Source organism: Camelus bactrianus, chromosome 20, assembly GCF_048773025.1.
Source record: "Camelus bactrianus isolate YW-2024 breed Bactrian camel chromosome 20, ASM4877302v1, whole genome shotgun sequence".
Taxonomy (NCBI): domain Eukaryota; kingdom Metazoa; phylum Chordata; class Mammalia; order Artiodactyla; family Camelidae; genus Camelus; species Camelus bactrianus.
This window is the reverse complement of record NC_133558.1, coordinates 25,932,558-25,959,985: the sequence shown is the minus strand read 5'-3', so window position 1 is coordinate 25,959,985 and position 27,428 is coordinate 25,932,558. Positions and strand designations below refer to the sequence as shown.

Here is a 27,428-nt window from a genome sequence, read left to right as displayed (position 1 = left end):
GATGGAGGAAACCCTAAATTAGGAAGCCCACCAGTGTGGGTTCTTGCCACCAGCTGTGAAAGAGTTCACACAGCAGAAGCAGAAGGACAAAATGAACAGCCACTTTATTGCTCAGAAGAGGAAAGGGAAGGAAAGTGCTTGAGCAGGGAAAAGGGAAGAAAAACCTTTGAGCGAGAAAAAGGCACTAGAGTGGGGAGCTGTCAGCCAAGATGGGCAGTAGGGACAGCTCCCACCGGGGTCAGGCCATGTGGACTCTTATGAGAGGCTTCCACCATCACGTCCTCCTTCCGGGTGTGATGGGGCCAATCAGTCCTTGTCTGAGTTTTTCAGTCCTTGTATGGGCTTTTATGGTTGTTGTCATGGCAATTGCCAGCTGTCCTGGCACTGGTAGGAGTGTCATTTAGCATGTTACTACATTACAATGAGCATATAATGAGACTCAGAGTCCACTGGAAGTCAAATCCTCCACCATATTGGACTGAATAGGTTCTAACTAGTTCTTATTTCTTCTCTGCAGCTGCCTCCTGAGACTTAGAGTAATTGGTTTCTGTTTGAGGGACCAGCAAGTGTATGATCCTGGAGGCAACAGCCTTGATAAGAAAAAGGAAATCAGAATGCCTGCAACCTAGTGGACCCAGCATCCTCCCCCAAAAAACCATCTCCAAAGATTCTGTTCAGCCATGAACGTTCTGTAGGGAAATGAAGGAATAATCTCAGCTAATCACTGAGATAGATGGTTGGAGTTGTTGCCATCCCCCAGTCCCTGCAGGCTTGTCCTAATCAATTGCCTAAGCCTGCTCTTCTACAACTCAGGGAGGCCTGGGAGACTTAAGCTTTTCTATAAATAAGAGGCAGGGGTTGGGGGCAGGGTTCACAGGGTCCCGCTCCCTTTCAGAATGAAATCTAGGTGAGTGAGGGGAAATGGTTCCATTAGATGGCTACAGGGATTATCTGGACTGGGTGATAAGGGTCACAGGTAGCATATTAATCTCCCTGCTCTGAAACTTCCATAGCAGTTAACCTATGTATCGTTTAGTAAATTACACTGGACCTTGTGTTTTCAGATTGAGTTCTAGGATAGTGAAGACATTTTACAAAATGAGAGCTAGTTACTATGAACCAGAGTGCAGCCTGATGTTATTCAGGCTGGCTGACCACCTATTATCTTTCAGTACATATCTAACTCAATCCAAGAGGCAAGCCCTAGGAATAACCCCATTAGAAGGACTAATGGCAAAATAGATCTTTTACGATAGCAAAAAAAAAATACTCAGGAAACGTTCAGAGACTTTGTGAAATCAATAGTAAAGTTTTTAGTGAGAAATAAAAGAAGACTTGAAGATGAATGGCGAGTTTTAATCTAATTTTGAAAGAAAAGTGTGAACACTTTAAAGAGGTTAGTTATTCCCATACTGATGTTGAAGTTCAATGAAATTTCTAAGCAAAACTGGAAAGACTTAAAAAAAAAAATCTAGTTCCAGAGTTTATCTGAAAGGAAAAACAACCAAGAAGAGTAAAGAAGTGTTTGGAAAATAGAGAAATGAGGGAGGCCTGGTGACACCATACACTGAAATTAGGTAAAAACCCTAATTATGAAGTCACATTATAGCAGTCCAGTTTATGGCAGCTTAACCAAATAGTCCCTCCCTCCACTCCGCCCTCCACCCCACCCTACACAAAAAGGACCCTGGAGATTGCAGCCCAGGGCTGCTAAGGGATGCTCCAGGATGCCATCAGGGCTTCCTTTTGTCATTCTACAGAGCCATTCTCAGCAGATGGCTTCAGTCTTCTGCAAAATGACTGCCTTACCTTCAGCATCACATCCACATTCCTGGAAGAAAAAAGAAGGAAAAAGGCATGTGCTGGCTGAGGCTGCCCATTTAACAGTCTTCCCAGAAGCTCTGTCCATTGACTTTCACTTATCACTGATCAGAAGTGTGTCACATGGCCAGCTGTAGTTGCCCTAAGGGAGACAGGGAAAGTCTAGTATTTTAAAATAATTCCCTGAACAAAAGCAGAGCCTAATAGGGAGAAGAGGACATCAGATCCCATATAGGCAACATGCACTATGAGCCACAATTAGATATTTAGGGGAAAAAAAATCCATGTAGATCGCCCATTTCCTTCCCTTCACCTGTATCAGAATATAACAAAAGAAAGATAGTATCATTAATAGTAAAAGATATAATAATATGCATACATTTATAATTTTACCACAAATCTGCAAAATATGCATAAGAAAATTAATTTAAGGAAATATATCAACATATTATCATTGCCTTTGTGATGAGACTTTTTTTTAATTCTTTCTACTTTAAAATGTTTCAAATGTCTTCATAAGAAGTGTGTATTACTTCTGTAGTTGGAAAAATAATATAATTTATGTTAAAATGAAAATAAATAAAAGTAAATAAACTCGGAACTTGAAAAATGCGATAGCATAAACTTAGAAGTGTGTAAAGCTATTTACTTGGCAGAGGAGATGCTGTGTTTTTCCAAAATTACAAACCCATTGCATCTAGATCTATTTATTCCTATAATTTCCCCAAATGTGGAAAACTTGAGCACATAATTTGTGATACTGAAACTATAAAATCTGAACGAGAAAGCAAGTATTAGTAAAAATGGGAGGAAAATGATTTTCTTTGGAAAAAAAATGCTGTAGCACTAAAGAAGATAAATTTTATTGTTTGGTTCTATTTGGAATTAAGCCAAACAAGACATTTCATTAAATGATGGGTTATTTGTGAGCTTGAAGCACCAGAAGAAGCATGATGGCTGAATGTAGTTGGAAATTAGCAAAGGATATGAGTATAAGAGGGACAAAAGCAAGCACAGTTTTTTTTTAATGTTAAGTAGTTACTCCTGGAAAATGATGCAAATGGTGTTTGCCTGAAGGCAATAGGTAAGTCTATGATTTGGGAGCCTTTTGTCTGTTGGTGGTTGCAAAGTGATGTTGTTTGGGGTGAGAGAGATTTGGTTAATTTAGTATAATAGAGGAAGGTGATCTTATCAAGTTATAAGCAATCTAAAATTGTATCATATTTGTATATAACTTTAAGAAAAACAAAATAGAAATAAAAGAATGTTTCATATATATATTAAGTCTTAGTGAAATAATTAAATGATTGTAACCAGTAAATTAATCAATGTAACCATCTGTGAGAAAAAGTTCTCCTACACATTAATTGTACCTAATTCTGTCTTTGCACATCATGGATAATTCTCATTTTGGTTTTGCATTTCCATAGCAAAACAGCTTCCAGTTCTCTTTCTTGAGCCCTTTGGTGATGTCTGTTTCCACAGCACATGAAAGCATAAGCACAGTAAGAAGCAGAAGCCTCTTGAAACTATGGAGATGTTGCCACGGTGACACCGGGCATCCTTGAGTCTTGTAGGGAATAAATCATATACAGGTTGCCAGCACCTCTGAAATGGCAGACTTGTGGTAGTAGAATTACCTTAGGGTGTTGATTAAACTCTTTGGGAAATCAAATGGATCAGACATCAAGTCTAATAATATTATCATTTAGCAACATAGGTAAATTAGAAATAATATTGATAATATTTAGGAGAGGATATTTACCAATTGAAATGAAAGAAGTTAATGTGGATAACAAAATGAGAATTCATCACAAGAATCACTGAGAATATTTTATAGCTTTGAGGATTAAGAGGCACAAACTACTATATACAAAATAAATAATCTACAAGCGTATATTGTCCAGCACAGGGAATAGAGCGAATGTTTCACAGCAACTTTAAATTCATTATAAAAAAATAATGAATCACTATGTTGTACACCTGAAACTAATACACTATTGTAAATCAATTATACTTCAATTTTAAAGAAAAGAATAGTTTGCAACTTTGAGTTTGGACCTGTTTTTTTTTTTTTCCCCTGATAAAGTAGTTTTAGGTTCACAAGAAAATTGAGAGGAAGGTACAGAGATTTCCCATATGTCCCCTAACCTACACATGCACAGCTTTTCCCATTATCAGCATCACTCACCAAAATGATATATTTGTTACCAAGAATGAACCTACACTGACACATCAAAATCACCCTAAGTCCAGAGTTTACCAGAGGTCTCACTCTTGGTATTGTACATTCTATAGGTTTGGACAAATGCATAATGACATATATCCATCAGGATAATATATAGAGTGTTTTCATTGCCTTAAGAATACTCTATACTCTGCCTTGTCATCACCACCCCCTACCACCACCCCCGGCAATCATTGATCTTTTTTTGTCTCCATAGTTTTGCCTTTTCCAGAATGTCATATAGTTGGAATCATATAGTATGTAGCTCTTTTCACACTGGCTTCTTTCCCTTAGTAATATGCATTTAAGGTTCTTCCATGTTTTTTCACAGCTCAACAGTTCATTTCTATTTTGTACTGAATAATATTCCATTGTCTGTATGTACTAAAGTTTATTTATCCATTCACCTACTGAAGGACATCTTGGTTGCTTCCCAGTTTTGGCAATTATGAATAAGGCTGCTCTAAATATTTGTGAAGAGGTTTTTGTGTGAATGTAAATTTTCAACTTCTTCGAATAAATACCAAGGACCATGATTGCTGGATTGTATGGTAGGAGTATGTTTAGTTTTATCAGAAACTACCAAACGGTCTTCCAAAGTGGCTGTACCATTTTTGCATTCCCACTAGCAGTGAATGAGAGTTCTTTTGCTCCACATCCTCCCCAGCATTTGATATTGTCAATGTTCTGGCTTTTGGCCATTCTAATAGGTGTGTAATAGTATCTTATTATTGTTTTAACTTGCATTTCCCTTATTTGCCATCTGTATGTCTTCTTTGGTGAGGTGTCTATTAAGATTTTTGGCCCATTTTTAAAAATTGGGTTGTTTGTTTTCCTATTGTTGAGCTTTAAGAGTTCTTTGTATATCTTGGATAGCAATCGTTTATCAGATGTATCTTTTGCAAATGTTTTCTCCCAGTCTGTGGCTAATCTTCTAATTCTTTAGACATTATCTTTTGCAGAACAGAAGTTTTAATTTTAATGAAGTTCAGCTTATCAGTTATTTCCTTCATGGATCATGTCTTTGGTGTTGTATCCAAAAAGTCATCACCATACCCAAGGTCTTCTAGGTTTTTCTCCTACGTTATCTCCTAGGAATTTTATAGTTTTGCATTTTACACTTAGGTCTGTGATCCATTTTGAGTTAGTTTTTATGAATCGTGGAAGATCAGTGTCTAAATTCAATTTTTTTTTGCATGCGGATGTCCAAATGAATAGTGGGACTGTGTTTACAACATGTGAGGTATATTCAGTTATTTAGAAGAGCCTGACTGATACCCTCCCATTTTCATGAGGCCTGCTTGCTATGTTCCAGGTCAAGATAACTAGACAGGGCTACTTCTAGTCTATATGGCACCCTCATGTGTTTATTAAAAGGCACCCCTGCCATCTTTTGGAAAATTGTTATACTATGCTGGTTTGTTAGAAGACACTTAACTGCTCTCTGACAGACATATGTTATAATAAGTCTACAAACTCATGGTGTGAATTGTACCATCTTGAACATGATTCCGTTGTGCAGTGCATGGCCTGCATCATCGCATGGGACATTTGCAGATAGGAAAAAATAATAGAAATCACCATAACAATAATTGTCTATGACATGAAAATGAGAAACCAGATTTATTATAGTAACTCCTGGCAGGTTCCTATTCAGCAAGTTGGTGGTACTGGAATGTTGTGGAGGTGGGGGTGTAGGGTGGGGAGGGTTCTTTCATTGATGGCTTCCATTATTGAGAACAAGAACTTGGCTATTGCTCTTTATATGTCTTCCAGTCGGTTAGAAAGAGCCTAAAAATTCCAACTACTTAGCCAAATGGAAAAGATTCTCTGTTTACAGAGAAAACACAAAGCTTGCTTCTTCCCCATCATTAAGCAGGCTGAGTATACTTAGCAGAACTTTTCCACTTAGGGGTCCAAGTTAAGGCTATCAGTGACTTTTTGCTTGAAATCTAAACATTTTGTAGAGAAAACTATTCACAGGCCCTTTTTTCAAAAAGAATCAAATAAATAGTTTGGGGGGTTTCCATCTTGGAATTAGGATGTTTTTTTAAGAAACTCTAATAAAGCCCTCTTTCAAGCCTATGAAAATTATAGTCAGAATCCAGTGGTGGACTAAGGATTCAGGAAATAGCTATTGATTTGTGAGAGAGCTTGAGGGGGTGGGGAATGAGGGAGGGAGGGCCAGGGAAGGAAGCAACTCGATGAGAAACTTTTGCTAATGGTTCATATTTCCTCCAACTTTGAAAAGCATTCCACCAGCAGCAGTTTAAAACCTTCTCACTCTCAGATTAGCCCACCTAGGCAAGAGGTAGTACCCAGCTCAGGCAGAGCTTCTCTGAACAAAGGCATGAGAGTGGATGTGGCTGACAGATTGGTTGCAAGGTTGAGCGCAAAAGGGATTTTCAGTGAGGGCAGGCAGGGCAATAAGAGAAAGTCCAAAGCCTCATGCCCAAGGGATTGGGCAGAAACCAGGAAATATGAAGAGAACTGGCAAGAAGGACCCTGATTGGAGAGAGAAAGTTATCCCACAGAAGATTCCAGAAAGATGCCAGAGGGGGAGTCTTTTACAGGGTGCCCACAGAAGAGCCAAACTAAACTGGACAGAAACCTGCCTTTTTATTTACTTTTCAAAACCTCCATGGGCAAGAAATCAGAAAATAGTGAGGGAAACAGTACCAGAAAAGATTCAGAGAAATACGTAATGATGGGTTGCAAAAGACAGGTTAAAGTTCTATGCAGGAGAAACCGGGAGCGTGCACCAATTGTATTTTGATCACAGTGACAAAACCAGAGAAGCACCTGGAAGTCAATATAGAAGTGTAATTGTTCTGAAGTAGCCACATTGCAGATCAAAGGCTCTGAATGATTTAGAAGGGAAAAAGTAGCTTAGCCAAATGACATCTTGCTGATGACATCTCACACTTTCTACCTATTCTTTTCAGAATAATCCTCAATCAATGACCTATTTAGGTTATTTAGAAAATGAACACTTTTAGAATTCCATGCTTGCTTGTTTTCTGCATTTTTAATTTTAGTGAAGCAATGATGAGGAGATTATTATGACATATCACTTAGATTTTTTGCCTCAGCAATGATATAAACCCGGTGGATGTGTAGGTGGACCCACAATCCCCAGCTGAGTTTTAATTATTGTGGTTGACGGGTAGCTTAGTTTACCCATCAGCTGCATAGTCAGGGAGGTAGAGAAGAAACTTCCCATGGAAAGACAAGCTTTTTAAAATTCACAGGAACCTGGCCTATTAGTAGATATGGCTCAAAGTGACTTCAGCTCCAACCAATAAGATGAGTAACTCTCCCCTTCGGGCTTGGGGTGGAGCTGGGTGGAAAAGTAAAGATAAAGAAACCAGAAACCTCCTCCCCACATGTCTCTCTTGCATAGTTATTAAAGATGAAGGCAATGGCTTTCAACTTTGGGTGTCCCCTAGAATCACCTGGAGCCTTTACGAATTCTGATACTCAGTCCACACCCCAGAGCAATCAAATCAGAATCTCTTAGGTGGGCACCTGTTTTGTTCTATTTAAGTTCCATAGGCTGTTGCTGTGCGCAGCCAACGTGAGAACAGTTGGGTTAAAGAAAACAGTGTGGGTGCCTGGCATACTTCTGGTGCCCAACGAATGTGAACATCCTCCTCTGAATTGTTTCCTGCCCTCCTCCAACCTCTCCCTTTTCTAAACTTGCACAAGATGGCTTTGTATCTGACTTGGTCTTACATCATGTATCACAGGTGACTTGGCCTCAGAGTTGGAGAATTGTTTTCATCCTCATGTTGAAAAAGACAGAACTCTCTTCTTTTCTCACTTTAAATGTACTGTCTCATCACTTATTTTGTGCTCTTATCTTCCTTCCAATATTACTTAACTTCTTTCACCTTTAAGACCTAGAATCTGTGGATTTAAGAAGAATTCTAACTTCTGTGTCCCTAGGGATTGAACTTAGCCAAACCTCCTTGAGTACTTCAGAAGGATCAGGGTAGAAATAAAGCTTAAGGATGAAAGGAGGTTCCTAAAAATAGAGCACAATTCATCTATTTCACTTAAAAATTCCTTCATGGTTTCCAAGCATTTTTTAGCTCTTAAGCATTTTTAATAAGCTCACTTATGAGTCTTGTTGAAAAATAAATAAAATACACTTGTTTTCATTAAGGGAAGAGGTCTTTTTCCATCTTAGTTCATATTGTTGAAGGAGACAAAAAGGAGTCCAAATCTTGGCAACAGGGGACATTATTAGTGACATATTGGTCACAGATGTGCTGGGAGAGCTGCATTTTCTTCCTGCAACTCATATTTTAAGTGCCCACAAATTACATATGAGAGTCCAGATAACCTCTTTACAAAAGAGAAGGCTGAAAAATTACGGTCTTTGCAAAATCTTCTTTTTTAAGGGATTCTAAATGTCTTTTGTCAATAGGCAAGTGACACCTGCCCACTTGCTAGTGATACTTTTAAGGGAGAAGCAGTGCTAGATGATGCCAGCTTTTACTTAGTATCATCAGTTCCAAATGTTCTCAGCAAGTGCAGATACCTGGAGATACTCTGGCAATATTTGGGGATTATGAATTTCCTTTCCTTAGCAATTTTTAAGAAAATCAAGAAGGCAAAACTCAAGAGGCAGAAAGGAACGCTCCTTAATAACTTTATTGCTCGAATCTTAGGCCTTTGAAGCAAGACTATGAAGAGTTTAGCCAAATTGTGTTCAGTTGTAGAAAGTCCTAACAGGACTCTAAGGAGAGTATTGACAAGCCAACTCTGGAAACAGGGTTAGGATTCACCTGGGAGGAAGTGGTGTTGGCACCAGAATGCCCATTAAGGCAGTTGTAATAGGTGAACACTACTCCAGACCTGAAGCTTTTACTGTAAGGATGCAAATGGAAGGAAAAGTTATGTTGTAAAAGAAAAAAGATAAAGAAATACATCTGATGGGCATAAAGTAATAATGACAAACTAAAACTTTATCATAAGACTTCTTGAGAATTTTTAATTCACTTTGATAAGAAAACTAGACAAGGGACTAATTCCTGGAGGGATGCCAGATGCCTCAGTTTTCATCACGTTTAAATTGATGAGCTAACCAGTATGAAATGTCATGCAAATTGAAAGTAACACGAAATTGAGCAAAAGGGAAAAATTAGAAGGAGAAAAATTAGTGCATTACCTATGTAAGAAACTGAATTATGACATAGAAAAAAAATGATATGGCCAAATTTCCTGATGTATAGGGAGATTATCTATTTGCATTTTTAATTCGATAAGAATGTGCATTTTAAGATGATTTGGTGATCTGATGATTACAAAGACAGATGGCTTTAAACCAGGAGCTTATAATATACTTTTCAGCCCCAAAGCTATTTGATAGTACTGTCAAGGGAATACTCCTGTCAAGGAAATGTCAGTGTTTGATGTTAATCCAGTACTGTCTGGTGTCTTGTGTATTGTTTGATTTTATAAATTCAAAACGTCACACATTCAGCTTTTTAAAAAGAAACCTGTAAGAAAGACTTGAAGTTCTTTTCGTTCTTAAAGTGCCTTGTGTTTTTCTCCCCATTTCTCAAGGAAAGTGACAGTGTTGGAAGACCCTGATCAGAATATTCACCTGAAAAACCTGTCTCTTCACCAGGCCACCACAGAGGAAGAAGCTCTGAATCTGCTTTTCTTAGGAGACACCAACAGGATGATTGCAGAGGTAAAAAGCTTTTCTCTGAAAGCTGTTTTTGCATATTGTAAGATAAACTAGAATTTTAGGGGTGCCGATGACCTTAAAAATATTCTTGTCCAAATCTCACGTTGAGATAAGAAAACCTAGATCCAGAGAATCGAGGAGACTCCCAAGAAATGAGCAGCAACTGAAATCTTGACTGTTTAAATTTTATATTTTTCAATTTTATACAAGTTGGTTTGCAGCTGACCAATGACAACTGGTCAAATATCTTAATTGTTGGAAATTTTGCATAATTTTTGAAATGTGAAAGTACCTAGTTCATTCTTCCTAATCTCCAGTCATTCATATATTGGCATATGTTTACCTATCCATATATTTTCCTGTATTTAGTGAATTAATATTTATAAAGAATTTAGAATAATGCGTGGAACATAGGAAGTGCTCTATGTATTTACAGCTATTTTTGGCAGGTCTGGGAACAGCGCTATGGTGTGTGGTATATCTCAGCGCAATATTTGTGATATACTTACACGAAAAACTATTTGTTGTTAATCTTACATTCATACCTAACTGGACACCTATATTTTACCTGGGAACCATAGGCAAGAACTAGGATTGACCCAGCTTGGTCATGGGCCCTAACCTCAACCAGTTACTGATTGGAGATGGAGGGTCACAAAGGTCTCATCCAGCGACACTGCAGTGAAAGTAATTAAGTGGTTGTGTGTGTGTGTTGGAGGGGACAGTTTCCAAATAAACAGCTTACTATTATCACAGGCACTTTCCTTTTTAAACCAGAGCTCTCCGAGTTCTGTGTTCTATCTCTTCTCTGATAACAAACATTAGGTGAGGATAGTAAGCTGGGAGAATAATTAGTCTGAGAAAGTCTCCATCAGGTGATTTTTTTCTGCCCCATTTCTACCCCCTGGAATGCACCACCTTAGATACAAGATAGATAAACAGAAACCAAAGTCAGACAGTGACAGCATGGTGTTGACATCTGTCATTATGTTGGGCCATTGGTTTTGTTGTTGTTTTACTAGCTCTGCATCAGTACTTTTCAATAAACTAACTTAAATAGATTGAGCTTATGTCCCACATATAATATAGCTCTAATGACCCTTAAATTATTATTTTCATTTAAAGAAAGCAGTACATAGTTTTTAATTTCAGAATATCTTGTTTTGCTTTATAATGGTTTTGCATTGGTGTGTTGCTTCAACATTTTGCCCAGGTGATCATCTGTGATGCTCTTATTTGTCACAATAATTGAAGATTAAGGAATAAAGGCAGATTAAGAATTAGGGAGTACAATAATGAGAGATTTAACACGCCCCACTAAAAATCCTCCTCCTCCATACACAGTTGAATAAACAGCAGACCAAGAGGTACAGAATACAGATGAGCCGTGCCCACTGATGGAATGTGAAAGAGAAAAAGGTCGAGCCATAAATGATATTGGAATCAGGTGGGGAAACCTGCCCCTGCCTCAATGCTAACCTCCTTCCCAAGGTGACTCATCCCCAGAGAAAGCTAAGCCTCATTCTCACAATTACATCCCTCATCCTGAATGGTTGTGGAGGGCTCCTGGCCCTAGTTCACCATGACCTCTATTAGCTGAAAAACTTGACCATTGCTGTCTCAAAGTTATGCCTTAACCTTAGCTGAATCCTTTCAGACTATCATTTTGTAAAGTTTTGAGGACTTAAAACTTTCTCTCTCCAAACTTACCTGTCATGTTTTACCACCTTACAAAATTCCAGCAGTCTTTTCCTATTATTTACTGATGAGTGTCTAACAATAGTGTCACAAATAGCTGAAACCTGAAGAAGTCCAATTCTAATAATGCTGGTTGTGAATTACTTTAAAAATGCATTCATTTTTTCCTACATGAAGCCTGATTTCTTTTAAACCACATCTAATAGGTTTTGGATGTTTCTGTGCCTGCTTTTATTTTTTCTTTGGTAATAATAGCTACCATGTCATCTCGAGAGCCTGCTCAACAGAGTTGGCAGTGTCGAAGACACTTTATATATGCATATTTTATTTCTGATTCTTATTTATAGATGGTAACTAAGGCTCAAAGAGGTCGACTGCTTGCCCAGGGTCACACAGCTATCAGGTGGCAAAGCCCAGTTTCAGCTCTAAGTCTGACAGTTTCTGAAGCTTGTGTTCTTTCCTTACACCACATTTCACAAGTACAATAATCAAACTGACATAAGTCAGATTTTTCAAGTGAGGATACATTTCTGAATTATTTAAAAAGTATAGCAAATATAGCAAGTATGTAGCACTTCGGTTTATCTCTTGAATTCACTGAAAGCAAATACATAAAGATATAAATGAAGAATAACTGTCAATCCCTAGAAATCCTTTATTATTTAGAGTCTCCATAAAAGGCATGTTTGGGATTACAACAGGGCTGTCAGAATGTAATTTGTCAGCACGGAATGAGCTTACCAGGATAAAAAGAACACACTAATCATTTTTTTAAAAAAAAAGATGAGGTTCCCAGTTTCCCATTTGCACAGAGAAATCCAGGAGTTGCCATGGTAACCAGAAAACATTTGCAAAACAAAGTATGAATATGTGGGACCCAAAGTGGAGTGCGCTTCCCTTTCATGTTCTCTACCCATAGCCAGCATCTTAAGGAAAAGTTATTAAGAGTAGCTTCATCTTCTTATTTTTAGAACTCACTCTTAAATAATTTCTGTAATCCTACTGATGTTTTGGATAAAACCTGATTATGTCCTTGAAGTAAATTTTTTCAAAAGTTGATTTGCTGTGCCAAAGAGAATAAATATAAAAGCTGAACCGTGTGTTATCCAATGTTGAAGTAGCAAGTCTGACTTGGTACCTTTTTTGTCTTATCGTTGAAACGTTGCTCTCAATTAATCAAATCTAATTGAACAAGACTTCCTGCATTTGATTGTCAGGCTCTGCACAGTCCCCTTGCTGCAACCATTTGCTCAGTACTGCCCATGCTCTAGAGCACCCTGTCCCCAAGTATGGCCCAAAGAGGACTTGTTTTAGAATACCCTGTGGGAGTCAAAAGGCACAGTTTCTTGGATCTCGTATCTGATGGATGGATTCAGAATCTCTGCAGTGGAGCCCAGAAAGATACATGTTAACACTTTAAATGTACTCAGGCTAAATCTGGGGGCACTTTGGGTTTTACCATTAAGAAGCTGGTTGAAACCCACTCCATATTCTTCACGCCCATCAACACCACGGGATTTGAAAGTTCTGCCAATTTGCTAGGCAGAAAACCTTTGTTTTGACATGCATTTTTGATTACCAAATTCATTTATATCTTTATTTGCCATTTGCATTTCTGTTTTTGTTTATGTGTTCTATTTGTTCTTCTCTTGGAGTATTAGGGTAGGTCTGGTTGATTTGTTGATTCCACGAGGGCTTGGACTTGGTCTTGTTCACATCCGCCGCACCTAGAAACAAAGCCTTATATATAGTAGGAGCCAGTAAATGATTGTTGGATGAATGAATGAACATTAAAGATAATAACTTTCTGCCTTTGCCAAATATTTAGCAAATATTTTTCCTCATTTTATACATTTTCTTTTAGTTCTCTTTTTTTTTAATAGTCAATTTTCTTATTTTATTGTTTCTGCTTTGGACGCTGAGTTTAGAAATGCAGCAGCTCACTGATGAATAATTCTACTTATTAGAAAATGTTTTGTTGTTTTGAATTGAAATTTGATGCCCAGTCAGATCCACCCCATTGTTCCCATTTTGGCCTGCGACATGGAAAGAGACGGTCATCAGCAGGTTGGAGTGGATTTTATCGGAGGTTTCTGGAGCATGCGGATTTTACCTGAATTTTGTCAAAAGCTATCCTGAATTAACAAAATCAGTCCTCCCACTAGGAGCAGCCTCCACTGATAAAAGTCCCATTTAAATATTCATTTTAGGGCGTTATAATGTTGCTCAAAGTGAATCATTAGACTAACATGGACTTCTTTTACAAGCTAGCTTGGAGAAGAGAATATGTGGGGTCCATTCTGCCAAAACTTCACAGTAGTGTCTGTTGTGGGTTAAATTGTCTTGCCCTGCCAAATTCATATGTTGAAGTTCTAACCCCCAGTACCTCAGAATGTGATCTTATTGAGAGACAGGTCCTTTACAGAGGTAATCATGTTAAAATGAGGTCATTAGGGCAGGACCTAATCTAATATGACTGGTGACCCTATAAAATAGGGAAATTTGGAGACAGACACATATAGACAGATTATGCTATATGAACATGAAAACAATCATCTGTCAGCCAAGGAGAGAGACCTGGAACGAATTCTTCCCTCAAAACCCTCAAAAGAATAACCAACCCTGCCAGCACCTCCATATGGGACATCAAGCCCTCAGAACCATGAGACAATATATTTCTATTGTTTAAGACACTGAGTTTGTTGTACTTTGTTACATCGACCCTAGAAAACGCATATAGTGTCCAAATAACCTTGGCTATAATTTCGTATGTGATTGGTACCTGGTGTTGCTCTTGACCTTGGTGAATTCAGGAGGAATAATATGCTATACGTAGTATAACATTTCAGAAAGCCCTACAATTCTCAGCTAGCTACTATTTAAAGACAAGACTGTCATCCTGTTCAACTCTATTCTCTCAGCACCTGGCAACTACATAGTTGGTCAGTCGTTAATAGTTTTGTTGAACTGATGTGGAGAAAACCTGGCGATTTCAGGAGAAAAGACCTGTAGTCTCAGGCCCAGAATCGAGGGTGGTTTCATTGTACACTGTGCCTCTTGGTGAGCACAGAGTACACCAAAGATGACTCTGACATTTTTAGGTTTAATTTGTATGTTTCAGGGCTTTTGGAGGAGGTTACTTTCTAAATAACCAGCCTACCAACAATGTCTATGGGATTTAGAAATCATTTTTCCAGGAGCGAGTAGAAGTCTCTCTGCCTAATTCTTTGCTTGAAGTAAAGAAACATACTACATTTACCTAAGTTGTGCTAATGTGTTTTGTAAGCTCTCAGACTTTGCACATTATCAAACTTTTGGAGTTTTGTAACCTGATGGAAGTGCAAAGACAGTTGGGAGACAGGCTGTGAGTGGAGTTAATAGGTTTGTGCAGTTACTGGACCAGCTGTCATTGGACACATTGTCTGATAACATGAGGACAGCACAGGAAGGGAAGAGCAGCTTTACTGTGTGCTTGTGTTTGTTAACAGCTCTCTAAGCCTCGATCTCCTTGTGTGGGGTGTGTATGTGAAACAAGAGGATTTGGGATGCAGTTAGTGTTCCAGCATCATATTCCACTAGACCACAGAGAAACACTGAATAACACATCCTCACCGATTTTTGTTTGAAAGTTATGTTTGTTGTATATAGTTAGCAAATATATTCCAAGATTTGTGAGCCTAGGAAGAGCAAAATACTTAACAGGCAAAATGCATTTGGCCGTGCTCTTATTACAATAAGAATAGCATTCTTTTATTATTAGATCCCAATAGAACCTAGAAGCCTTAGCAAAAGATGTGTTGACAATCCTGACTTCTTCTCTTATATACTGTATATATGTTACAAGCCATAGAAAGAAGGAAACTTGAATTCTGAGCACTTAATGTATCTCAGGCATTTCTCTTTCTTATATTTTATATATGAGAAATATACAGTGTTTTCTAACTAGCAATTATGTCTTATAACATAGTTTGCATTCTGCTCTCATCTAACCTGATTAGTGGTATTGCATGAACAATGAGTTTTGAGTCTAAAATGTTTAATGAAATAAATGAAGTGGTACAGTGTAGCCATTATTAGAATATTAAAATGTATTTACTCCGTATACATAATTAGAGAAACACAATCTTTTTGGCTGTAAAAATTTAGCTCCAGAGTTTCTTCTGGTCTTTTAAGATTCTGATTTCTGATTAAATAGCAGAAAAAAGTAATTTTTATTCTGCTCCCTATTATTGAAATTCACCACCACCAACAACAAAAAATGAAAAACAGAGGGAGAAAAGCCATCTTCAGTGAAATAAGGAAATAGCCATAACCTCAAACCATGAGGAAATCTGCCAAATACTATGAAATTTGAATTATGGTGAGGGAGGTTGCTGAGAGCCAACACATATATCCTCCAACCTCAGGCAGGATATGGTTTCCCCTAAAAGAAAGGGTCATGATTCTTAAATGCAAATCCAATGATCTTTTGGTTAGAGTGATGAGATCTAAGAACATAAGCAAGTATGGTAGGGGAATATTATTTAGATATTCATTCTATACTATAAAGGTGAATCCAAAGCCGTTTTTATGGTCAGTGGTCTAAGCTCATTGCCAAGAAAGATGGCCCTTGTTGAGTGGGATTCAGGGACTTTGCGACTTAAAGGATTTTGCCATTCCAGACCTTTTCATGCAAAAATTTAAGGAAATTGTGTGCTCTTAAGGGTAAGAACAAAACATGTGTAGAGTATATGTACTCAGGACACAAACTAAATTTGAGTATTCCCTTACCCATCCCCCAGACTACTCTCTAAGAAAAAAAGATGGACATGCTCGAAGTAAAATTATCAGAAGGAAAAGCACAAAAGACCTTTCCATACATATGAAATAGGAATATGGGGCTAAGGAACATACATTTGAAGGCTGCTTACATCAGGGAGCAGGGCAGTATACTGCATAATCTTAAATACGTTACCTAAATGCAATCTTTGTTTTTAAAAATAGCTAAAAAGTATAGAAGGGTACAAAGAAAAGATGGCAAGATGAGAATAAAATAAAAGCACACTTGAAAAACTCAGAAAAGAAAGAGAAAAAAGGAAGTCATTATAGAGATGAAAGTGCCATTAGAAGCAAAAAAGAAAGAAGAAAAGATGGAGAAGAAGGAAGACAAGGAAAAAGAAGATGCTGAGAAAATGTGGCTGAAAAATAACCAGCAATATAAAAATAATAAGAGAAAATAATACCTAGAAAGATAGACAAAGGAGAAACCAATTGTAAATAATTAGAAATCCTGAGGGGGGAAAAAAGTGAAGGCAACAGGAAAAAGCATGGGGCAATAGACAGAGAAAGAGAGTGTTTCCTGGAATTTGGAATTACTTGAATCTGCAGATGAAAAGGACATGCTGTGTCCAAGAAAAAAAATGGAAAGAGCTCAACTCCAAGATAAAATCTGTTGAAGTTACTAATTTCCAAAGCTAAATAAGGAGCCTTAAGGAAATCCAGTCAGAAAAATGCAAGCCAACTATGAGTGAAAATTTTAAAAGGTTATTCTTGGACTTTTCCACAGCAACATTCAGTGCCAGAAGACAGTGGAACAAGTTCTGAAGCAAGGATATTGTGTCCCAATAATTTTATACCCAGCCAAATTGTCAAGTTGTCCTTAAAAAAACAAAAACATCAGACACATATTTTTAATCATGTGTGAATTCAGAAAGAAGCTGAACCCAGGGATCCTTTTAAAAAATTGCTTGACAATTAAGACTAAACAACTAAGAGATAAGCAAAATAGAGAACTTGGGAACCCAGAGGCACTACAAATGGACTGGTGAGAAATGTTGAATTTATTTAAATGGACCCATAAAACTAAGCAACTATGTAAAGTAAATATTATATACCTTAAAAATTTTAAATTCATAATAGATGTAACAAAAATTGGGAGTTAGAAAGTAGAGGAGAAAGTGGTTTTACAAGTGAGCTAATTTCCTTATATTTCGAAGTCAGAAATGAATAGAAGTGGGGAGGGTATAGCTCAGTGGTAGTGTGCATGCCCAGTACCTCTATTAAAAAACAAACAAACAAACAAACAAATAAGCCTTCATAGCCATAGAGAGAACTGTGGAATCTTCAAAACGTGGAGAAAATATCATCGGACTATAAAATGGAGTAAAGTAATATACACAATATTAGACATCTGTGCTTCTAGAAGTCTTCCTCCAGCATCTCTACCATGAGTGACATTGTCCTCGAGTCTGTGTCTGCTACAGATCTTGATGTCTGAACCCAAACATTGCACTAAGAGCTCTCACAATTAACTTGACAGGATATTCTTCTTTCACAAGAATAAAATTATTCACATGTGTATCTGAGCTCTTCTTGATGTGTTATTACCACCTGTTCCTAGTTGCCTATACACAGGATAGTGTAGGGTATTTTCAGCTTACTTGTAATCTCAGACTATATAGTATGTATAAAAAAAGAGTTTTCTGTAAAGACTGTTTAAATGAACTGTTGTAAATTCTTTAGAAGATGATTAGACTTTTTCCCGTAATAGTATTTTTTTCCAATTATGTGTATGGTCATACTAGGAAATTGTTAAGCCAGACTGAATTTTAAAGGGAGGAGAAGAGATTTTTTTAAAAAAGTTAAACTCAATTTAAAAGATAAAAAATGGATATGCTGGACAACAAGGATGCTGTTGAGGACCAAATTTAACTATGATTCTTCTTGAAGTCAAGTAACAAAAAAGGTGGGAGAACATTTAGGATTATATATTTTCCATTGTTCAGAGAGCAAACCTTTACCCTGGTGTTCATATGATCATGCCCAGTTCAAGGATATTAAACAGGGATGATAACCGAACATAACTCTGATTGAAGATACAGTTAAAATTCTTTCTCAGTTTACCATATGTGCTGATTTTAGCATTGTTGGATTTTTATATAAATGTGTTTGATTTTGATTTGCCAAATTTTGGAGAAATTACCCATAGGGGAAGCAATCTTCTAAAGCCTGACATCTAACAGAAGAGGCATCACTAATTCTGACATTCAATTTTCCTAAAATTACGAAGACAGCTAATAGATCTTTGAAGACATGAAAGTCAAAAATCCATCAAATTGATTCCAGACTTGTTAGAAGGGATATATGATAAAACATGTTAGGGTATTCTTATCAGAAAGGTGAATGACAATTCCCAAGACATTACTATCGTATGTTTCAGATTGCTCCAAAACTTACTTTTAAATTTTAAACAAAATTGGTGTGTCTAGTCTATTTTTCTCTTTTCCAAAGCTACCTTGATAATAAGCTGGACCTAGAAGTCCTGCAACTGGGAAAAATGATTTTGATTACTTTCTAAAAGCCAGGTATCTTATCAAAAGAACAGAAAGGAAATGAGCAGTTTAGGATCATTAATTCCAACAGAAGTTTATCTAATTGGGGATATTTTGCTGCTGAGCAGTATGTTCTCAGACAACTTCAGGAAAGGTCAAGGCAGGTGTTTACAGGGTCACGTGTGAAGCCAGTAGGTTTAGTCAGGCCTCACTCTTCCAGGCTGAGTTAGAGTACGTGACGTGTATGGTGGGCCTCCTGACCCAGCACATTTACTGTGGGAGGAATCAGATGAGGAATCATTTAACCAGTCAGGGGAGGGTTAGATAATCCTTGGTCAAGGGTGGGTTTTAACCTGAAAAGCTCTGGTATCAGTCTAGGAAACACATGGATGTATTTTCGATTATCTTCGATTCAGATAGAGCAAACGAGTAATGGAACAGATCTCTTAAGATATCTGGTTAGAAAGTGCTATCAGGCGAGGAATGAAAGCTGGATTCTGGATTCTGTGGCTACTGTTGTTCCTGGTTGTTTGCTTTAAAGAGTATGAAGCATATACATTGTATACTCCTGCTCAACCTAAGAGAGATTTTCTTCACCTGATCTATTCCAAATTAGTGGCAATTCTTATTGAGATACTTCACTCCAAAATAGAAGAGTGATTGGGGGAAAAAGAAAAGGTTTTGGTGCATAAGAATGAAGTGTAAGTTATAAGATACAACAAGAAGCAAGTATTCAAAGGATCCGAGGGACTCTTATATGTAATATAAAGAAATTACTTGAATCATTGAAGACTTTATTTGCTAACTATTTATAATCATTTTTGAAGTGATTTAAAACATGAGATTAACTAAAAGTAGGAAAACTGTTACAAAAACAATACTATAGTATGTAAACAAAAAATCATATTTCACATATTAATTTTGGCCCCTAAAATCAAAATTTTCAATCTTGAAAATGGCCACACACACACACAAAGTATTATGAGATAATGATAAGTGAAAGTTTGTGTTGCTCTACCAGTGAGAACACGTGTAAGAAAATCGTATAGCACCAGGATTAGTAGTTATACATCTGCAGATTCCAGAAGGGAAGATGAATTAAGAGCTTTTGAAAATGCTTATCAGTGTTACCCAGTTCTTGTTGCTGTACCATTTCTTTTCAGATTTCTCTTTTAGCAAAGGAGTATTTCCTTCTCTGTAGAAAATGATTCTTGTTCAATGAAATTTGAGGTTTTATACCATATGAAATAGCTTCTTAGCGTGGTAGCCCAACCAGTGCCAGAAAGGGGTTTAGAGGGCTGTAGACGGAGCTTCAGCCTTCAGTACAGACGTGTGGTGTTTTCTTGAGTTAATGCTATATTTTGTAAAGCTGCAAAAGCAGCTTCAAGTACCACTCCACAAGTACATTGCTGCTCCAAGCCCCTTTGAGATAGACAGTTTGAAGCCACCATTGTCTGACAAGGTCATTTTTGAATCACCTTTTATAATCTGCACCACACTTAACACTGCATGAAATGGGCGGACCACCAAACACTCAACTGTAGCCTGGTTGATCACACCGTCATCTCTTCATTACCCTCTGGAGCAAAGTGTCCGTTACAGTGTCATAATTTTTTAAATGATGGACATTTAAAAATCCATTTGGAACAATGGATTTTTCCAGAGTTTGGATATTAATCATCTTTGACTATATATACAAATGTTTAAATGGACTTTCTGAACACAATGGCTAATGTCATTTGGGAATAGTTCAAGGGAATTCATGAAGATAAATGAATTTGGAGTAGGCTTATTTGGGGGGAGGAGAAGGGCATACTTCTTCCAGTAAGACATACTGGCCAATACTTGACTATCAAGAGGACATTCTAGGCAAGAGAAAACGCAGTTGAAGATGTATAGGGTAGTGGTTAGTAAGAGCTCTGGAATCCGACGCAAGGAATAACTGAAGCCCAAGATAAGTGGAGAGATTTGAGTCAATCTTGCTGTTCCAAGTAATTCTTAGACTCAAATTATATTTCATGGATTTAAAGAGTTTGCAGATGTAGTCTCTGAATTATTTGGAGATTTTTAGAAAGTATGAAGCATGCCATATAGATCCCAGAAAATTAGAAATGAGCAAGAGTCAACAATTTAACAAACATTTTTGAACACTGTTACATTATGCTAGGGTTACGATGATGTATAAGACGCAGTCCCTGCCCCTCGGGACCTCAGAATCTAGGTGGGAGGAAGTGGGAAGAGGAGAGCCTTTGTAGAGGAGGTAAACTTCCGTGAGATGTAAGCTTTCGCTATGCTGCAGATGAGAAAGAGAAAAAACTACCGATACGATGAATCTGTAAGGGACCCGGTGAGCCTGCATTTTAGACTTTTACTCTATAAAAAGAAAGTCATTTATTTTCAACCCTCCAAAAAAGAAAACATTTGGAAAATGACAGGTTAAAATTTTTGATACTGAGACCTGAAAAAGAATCCGAAAAGGGATTATTAGATGATAGTCAATAACCAATTAGGAAAGAGTCAGCTTAAACTATTGATTCACTTTAAACTAATTTCATTCACTTTTCTGATAGGGTTGTAAAAATTCATAAGTGAAGTGAATTCAGTTTATTTAATAAAATCTCTCAGAGTATCCTTGGGGATATAAAGAGACATTGAAAGTACAGGAAAGTACTTGGATTGTAGCCAGTTAGAAAATACAGCTGCTATCTAGTGGAGCAGAGAGTAAGGGTGTCTTTATGAAATGCTGTTGTTCTGCCCTACTCCATGTCTTACGGATTGTTTGGGTGAGGAGATACAAGATATTTTCTTTCTTAGATAGCAAGAAATTGCAAAAAAAAAAAAAAAATCAAAATCCAGAATTATCTCAACAGAGCCATGTTGGGATAAAAACTACTAAAATGCAGTCATCAAATAAATAAGTGTGTATGTTTCCCAAAGAATTTCCATAACATGGGCCAAAAGCTGGAACAAATATGGTTTAACCCTTTGTGTGCTGTTTCCTGGCAACACTGGATTTGAATGCTCAGAACTCAGTTTCCACTGCTGTGGTTAGGCTACATTCAAAAGAATAGATTCAGTTCAGTGTCAGAGTGCCCTATTTAAAAAAGAGTTTGGTAAAAAAATTGTATAAGACATAGGTGAAGGAACTAGGGATATTTAGTCTTAGGGAGCATGCCAGTTTAATTCAGGGATATGGGTAGGACTGACATAATCAAATATGTGTTTTTAAATTATTACTCTGTTGGCAAGGTGGAGAACAGTTGGAGAAGATGAGTTAATACAAGGAGACTAATCAGGAAAGAATGTAGAATGTAGTGACAGGTAAGGTAAGTGAGAGGTAAAGGATATTTGGAGATGGAGAGACACAGGGGTAAATGTAACAGGAATAGGATGGATTGGTATCCATCTGTGAGACACAGAGTGAGGGAAAGTGATAAGGTTGTTTTGGGTAACATTGAACTTAATGATGCTGACAAGACATTTTTGTGACAATTATCAATCCAGCTCTTGGACAGTCTAATCTGGGGTACAGAGAGATTGCGGTTGGAAATAAGGATACGGGAGGTGTCTGAACAGAGTGAACATTTTTATGAACTTTTATAATTCATGCACCATTTCAACACATAAGCTGGAAATTAGTATGACTCTTTGCAGCAAAGCAAGCCTTGTTATGGCATTTCAAAGGCACAAAAACCCAAAATTACTTTATGTAAAATTGCTTAAAATTTCAACAGTAGCAAGTGATGGAAGCAGGGCTTGAAATCAGGTCATTTGATACCAAATTCTAAGATTTTGGGGGTGTGATTTTAGCTACAGTACAGTGCCAATCCAGTGAGAATCAGAACTAGAGAAGAGTTCCCCAAGAGGAAGAAATATGATGACCTTAGCTTGGGACATTCCTATTTTAGGAGCCAGAAAGAAAAGGGTCCAATAAAGGAAAAGGAGACAGCAAGCAGAGAGAAGGTACCAGGAGAGGGACTCTAGAAACCTGGGAGTAGGAGGAGGGTGGAGAGCTTCCCGAACAAGGGAATGGTTAGCACTCTCAGGTTTTACCTAATAGGTCAGGGTGCTCAGTGCTGAGGACAGATCACTGTCTTTCCTGCACATAAGCCTTTTTCTCATTGTACACTCTCCTGTCACACATTTTGTCATTAGCTCCTGACTAGATTATGAAATGCCTTGAGGGCAAGGTCCATGCCTTCTTTTCCTTCTCATCTCCATACTGCCTAACACAGGGCTGTGTACACAGACCGATATGAAATGTGAAAGCTGTCTGCATGTGGATGATTAATCATCACTAGAATTTTTCCAAAGGCACTGTCTCTGGTGCCAAGAGCACATTTGTTTAAAATGTGCGCTTAAATTTGAATGAATCTGCCTAAATGGTGCCATCTGTTCTTAGGCAGTTTCAGAAACGTTTTAATACAATTTTACCTTTAAAAGGACAAATGCAGGGACATGCCTATGAGACATGAAGACGTCTTTAAATAAACACAGAGCAGACACCAGCACACTCAATCACACTTAAACAGCTACACACAAAGAATATTTTCTGAGGTTTAAGAAAATTTTAGCTAAGAGGATACCAACTACTGCTTCACACAGAAAATATTTATGAGAAGTTACAAAATTGTAGACATGGACTCCTGTACATATTACTGCATTTTAATTGCAGACTCCAGAAATACAATTTAATTTGATATACCCTTTGAAATGGATTCGTTCTCCCAATAGTTGCTAATGGCCCACATTTTACTGTGATTTCAGTGTATCAATTTAGAAGCTGAAGACAGCTGTGGCAGATAGTCTGTTATTCACTTATATCCATTGTCATTTGACTTTTGTTACAGTACTGTAGGATTTATTATTGTGCGAATATAACAGTGAAACGAAACCCATGTTTAAGTTCTGCAAATAACTTACAGTCACTTCCAAAACACCTCAACTTAGGTTCTAAATTTGAGTTTGCGGTTTTACATGCACGGTTATTTGCCAATCCACTTTAGCATGCAAAATCACACACTGGCTAGGTTTGGGTATAGTTATTGTGGCAACAAGTAATGGGTCAAATTTTCAGCCTATTTAACTCACTAGCTACATCATCATCACCAAAACTATGCCAGTATTTTGACATCTATGTATTTTGCTAGTTGGTGTAAGTCAACCATGGTGTATATCAAGAATTTATATTTACAGAAAGAATTTCTGGTTGAAACAGCATCCATGTATGTTACTCTATCTGAACACATGTGTATCCATTTGGAAATTCTTTCGTTAAATCCTGTTTTGCAGAGGTGGAGATCTGAACACGTTTACTCATATTAACACTCCTTGGGAATATTTTCAATATTTTTTTATTTTATGTATATTTTAGATATCTGATATCCATTTGCTTCTAATAAATTTTAAATAAAAGAAATAGGATATTCCAGATAAAGCTGAAATCTCCTTGTTGGTCTTTCACGTCCATCCTCACGAAGGCAACCACTATCGTTAATTTGTTATGCCCTCCAGTCCATTTCTTACACTTTTAATGTCCTAAGTTACAGCACCATGATCTAATATTTTTAGATAATATTGCTTTTTAAATTATCTAAGTTCTATAATTGTGTTTATATCATTCTTTAACATGCTGCTTTTCTCAGTATTCTATTTTAGAAATCTATATCAATCTATATAAAACTTGTTTCATTTTAATTTTCTGTAGTTTGTTATCCCAGTTTATTCATCTTTTCAACCGCAGATGTCCACTTAGGTTGTACACTTGCACCAGTTTCTTGCTGTCCCAAGCAGTGTTGCAGTCAATGTCCATCCATCTGTCTGTCTGTCTGTCTCTGTTTCTCCCATAATGCACCTGTCCCAGGTTTCTCTCTAGGAAATATACCTAGTGTTCAGTCTTTTGCTGGCTTGTGGGTCATAGGCATTTCGCTCAAAAAAGAGTCTTGGTTTGCATTCCCACCAGCAGTATATAAAAGTTCCTACTTCCTTATATCCTTACAAACATTTGTTTTGCTAGAGTTTGTTTTTAAAATTTTTGCAAGTCTGATAGAGGTGAATGAAATAGTTTATTGTTGGGTTCTAATTATTTGTCTTGATTATTTGTAAGTTTGAGCATTTTCTTCCAAAGACTAATTAACCATTTTCAGAGACTTATTGACCATTTTCAGGTTTACTCTTTATGGGTTGTCTGTTCATATCCTTTGCTCATTATTTTCTGAGTTGTTTGTCTTTGTCTTACTGATTTGTGAAAATACTTTATTTCAAATATGAATCTTTTGTCAGCCAAGTGTATTGCAAATGTCATCTCCCAGTCTTTCAACTTATCTCATCACACAGAAGTTCTTTAATTTTGGATTATTTGGTCAAATATTTCAAATCAATTCATTTTTGTATTTTATGTCTTATCATAGATTATTACCACCTTGGGTTGATTATGGTATGCTTCCATATTTTCTTTTACTAATGTTAAATCTGTGTTATTTTACACACAAGTCTTCAGTGCATTCTGGAATTAATTTGTGTATATAGCATGAGAAAGCAGTCTAAATTTATTTTTTCAAGATGGCTAGCCCGTTATTCCTACACTGTTTGTTAACGAGTCCATCCTTTCTCCACTGTGGTGTGACGTCACCCGTTCCCTATACAGAGTTCCTTAAATGAGCACAGTGTGTTTCACTGACCTAGTTATCTTCTCCTGCACCAGTACCACACTGTTTTAATTACTGTGGCATTATGATTATTCCCTGACATAAAGCAGGACAAGACCCCTTTCCTTACGATTTTTTCACAGAATTGTTTTTGGTTATTTTTTGATATTTGCTCTTCCATCTGATGTTTAGAATTAATTTGTTTTGTTCTGCAAACAAAACAAGTGGCATTTTTATTTCCGTTGCACTGAATAGATAGTTTTATAAAGAGAGATTAATATAGAAATTAATTTTGAATTTTCCCATCCAAAAAATGGTATATTAATATCTGGCACACCACTTATTCAGGTTTTCATTTTGTATTCAATATTTTGTAATAAAATATTATTTTATCATTTCCCTGAAAATTATGCATCTTTTATAAGATTAATCTCTTATTATCTCATCATCTTTGTTGCTATTATGAATAATATTATATTTCCTGATTAATTGTTGCTGGGTTATTAGAATGTTATTGATTTCTCATATTGATCTTGCAACCCTGCTAATCTTTTTAGTCCTTAACAGTTTGTTCATAGATGATCTTGCATTTTCTATGTAAACCACAATACTTTCTGTATGTAATGACACTTTGATTTCTTCTTTTCCTGCCACTGTGCCTTGTATTTTTTCTTATTTATTACATTGGCCGGGACCCCCAGTTCAGTTTTGGGTAGTTGCAGTGATATTGGATGTACTTGTCTGTGGATTGTGTGTACAATTGTGTAATGAATTCTCTCTATGCACCCATTCTCACCTCTTTTACCATGAAATTCACATAGAACATTTTCAATATGGCTAGCCAATGTGATAGATTGTGGTCAGGTAATGAAATAAAGATATATATTGGTTAAGAAGACCCAAGGTTCACCTAATTCAAACTCTTTTCTCACTTTCGGAATGAACCCACTCACATTGGTTATCAGTCATTCAAGAGGTAATGCATTGAAAATAATTCACATGAAGGGTCTCAGCTACAAGTGTTTTTACTCCACTGGACAGTGTTTGCTTCCTGAGAAATGTCTTATCACTGGAAATATAAATTTAAGTCTCTTGATATCCTTGAAAAATTCTCATTGTTCACATTACTTTTGTTTTACAATGTATTTTGCATAGACTCCTATGAACCAAGCTTCAACCCGTTCCCACTGCATTTTCACCATTCACTTATCAAGCAAGGAGCCAGGATCCGCAACTGTCCGACGTGCCAAACTTCATTTGGTTGACCTGGCTGGTTCAGAACGAGTTGCGAAGACAGGAGTAGGGGGCCAGCTTCTAACAGAGGCCAAGTACATCAACTTGTCACTGCATTACTTAGAACAGGTAAGCGGGCGGAGTGGAATGTATCTCTACCGGCCAGTTTTTGACTACGTACTTCACATCAGGCATTCTACTAGCACTGTTGGGATTTTTTTTTGGTTCTGTTTCTCTTCTTTTATTGTGGCCAACTACATATGACATAAAATTTACCATTTCACTGATTTTTAAGTGTACAACTCAGTCGCATTAAGTATCTTCAAAATGTTGTACAACCATCACCACCATCCATTTCCAGAGCTTTCATAACCCCAGACAGAAACTCTGTGCCCGTTAAATAATAACTTCCCATCTCTTTATACTCCCAGCCCCCGACAGCCTCTGTTCTACTTCCTGTCTCTGTGAATTTGCCTATTCTAGATACGCAAATAAGTGGAATTATACAATATTTATGCTTTTGTGTTTGATTTATTTCATTTAGCATAATTCCACCCATGTTTTAGCCTGTATCAGAATTTCCTCCCTTTTTGAGGCTGAATAACATCCCCTTGTGTGTGTATAGATATGCTATAAATATATGATAGTTTGTGTATCGATTCATCTGTCCATGGACACGGTTGTTCCCACCTTTTGGCTATTGTGAATAATGCTGCTATAAACACTGGTGTTTATTTTGTATAAACCACTTCGTTTAAAGCTCACAACAGCTCTGCACTGTAGGTATTAGA

At 37.0% G+C, this 27,428-nt stretch overlaps 1 protein-coding gene and 1 long non-coding RNA gene across 4 annotated transcripts in view; one reads left to right on the top strand and one right to left on the bottom strand.

Annotated features, from left to right (window-relative positions):
* The window catches only part of KIF6 (kinesin family member 6), a 298,810-nt gene that overhangs the window by 76,222 nt on the left and 195,160 nt on the right, over positions 1–27,428 (top strand). For all 3 annotated transcript variants that reach the window (XM_074348648.1, XM_045509275.2, XM_074348649.1), the window contains exons 6-7: positions 9,623–9,752; positions 26,560–26,766. In XM_074348648.1, coding sequence (XP_074204749.1) covers positions 9,623–9,752; positions 26,560–26,766 — 337 coding nt within the window. The remainder of the gene's footprint in view (positions 1–9,622; positions 9,753–26,559; positions 26,767–27,428) is intronic.
* LOC123613909 (uncharacterized) overlaps positions 1–27,428 on the bottom strand; it is a 100,499-nt gene that overhangs the window by 47,804 nt on the left and 25,267 nt on the right. The window lies entirely within an intron of this gene.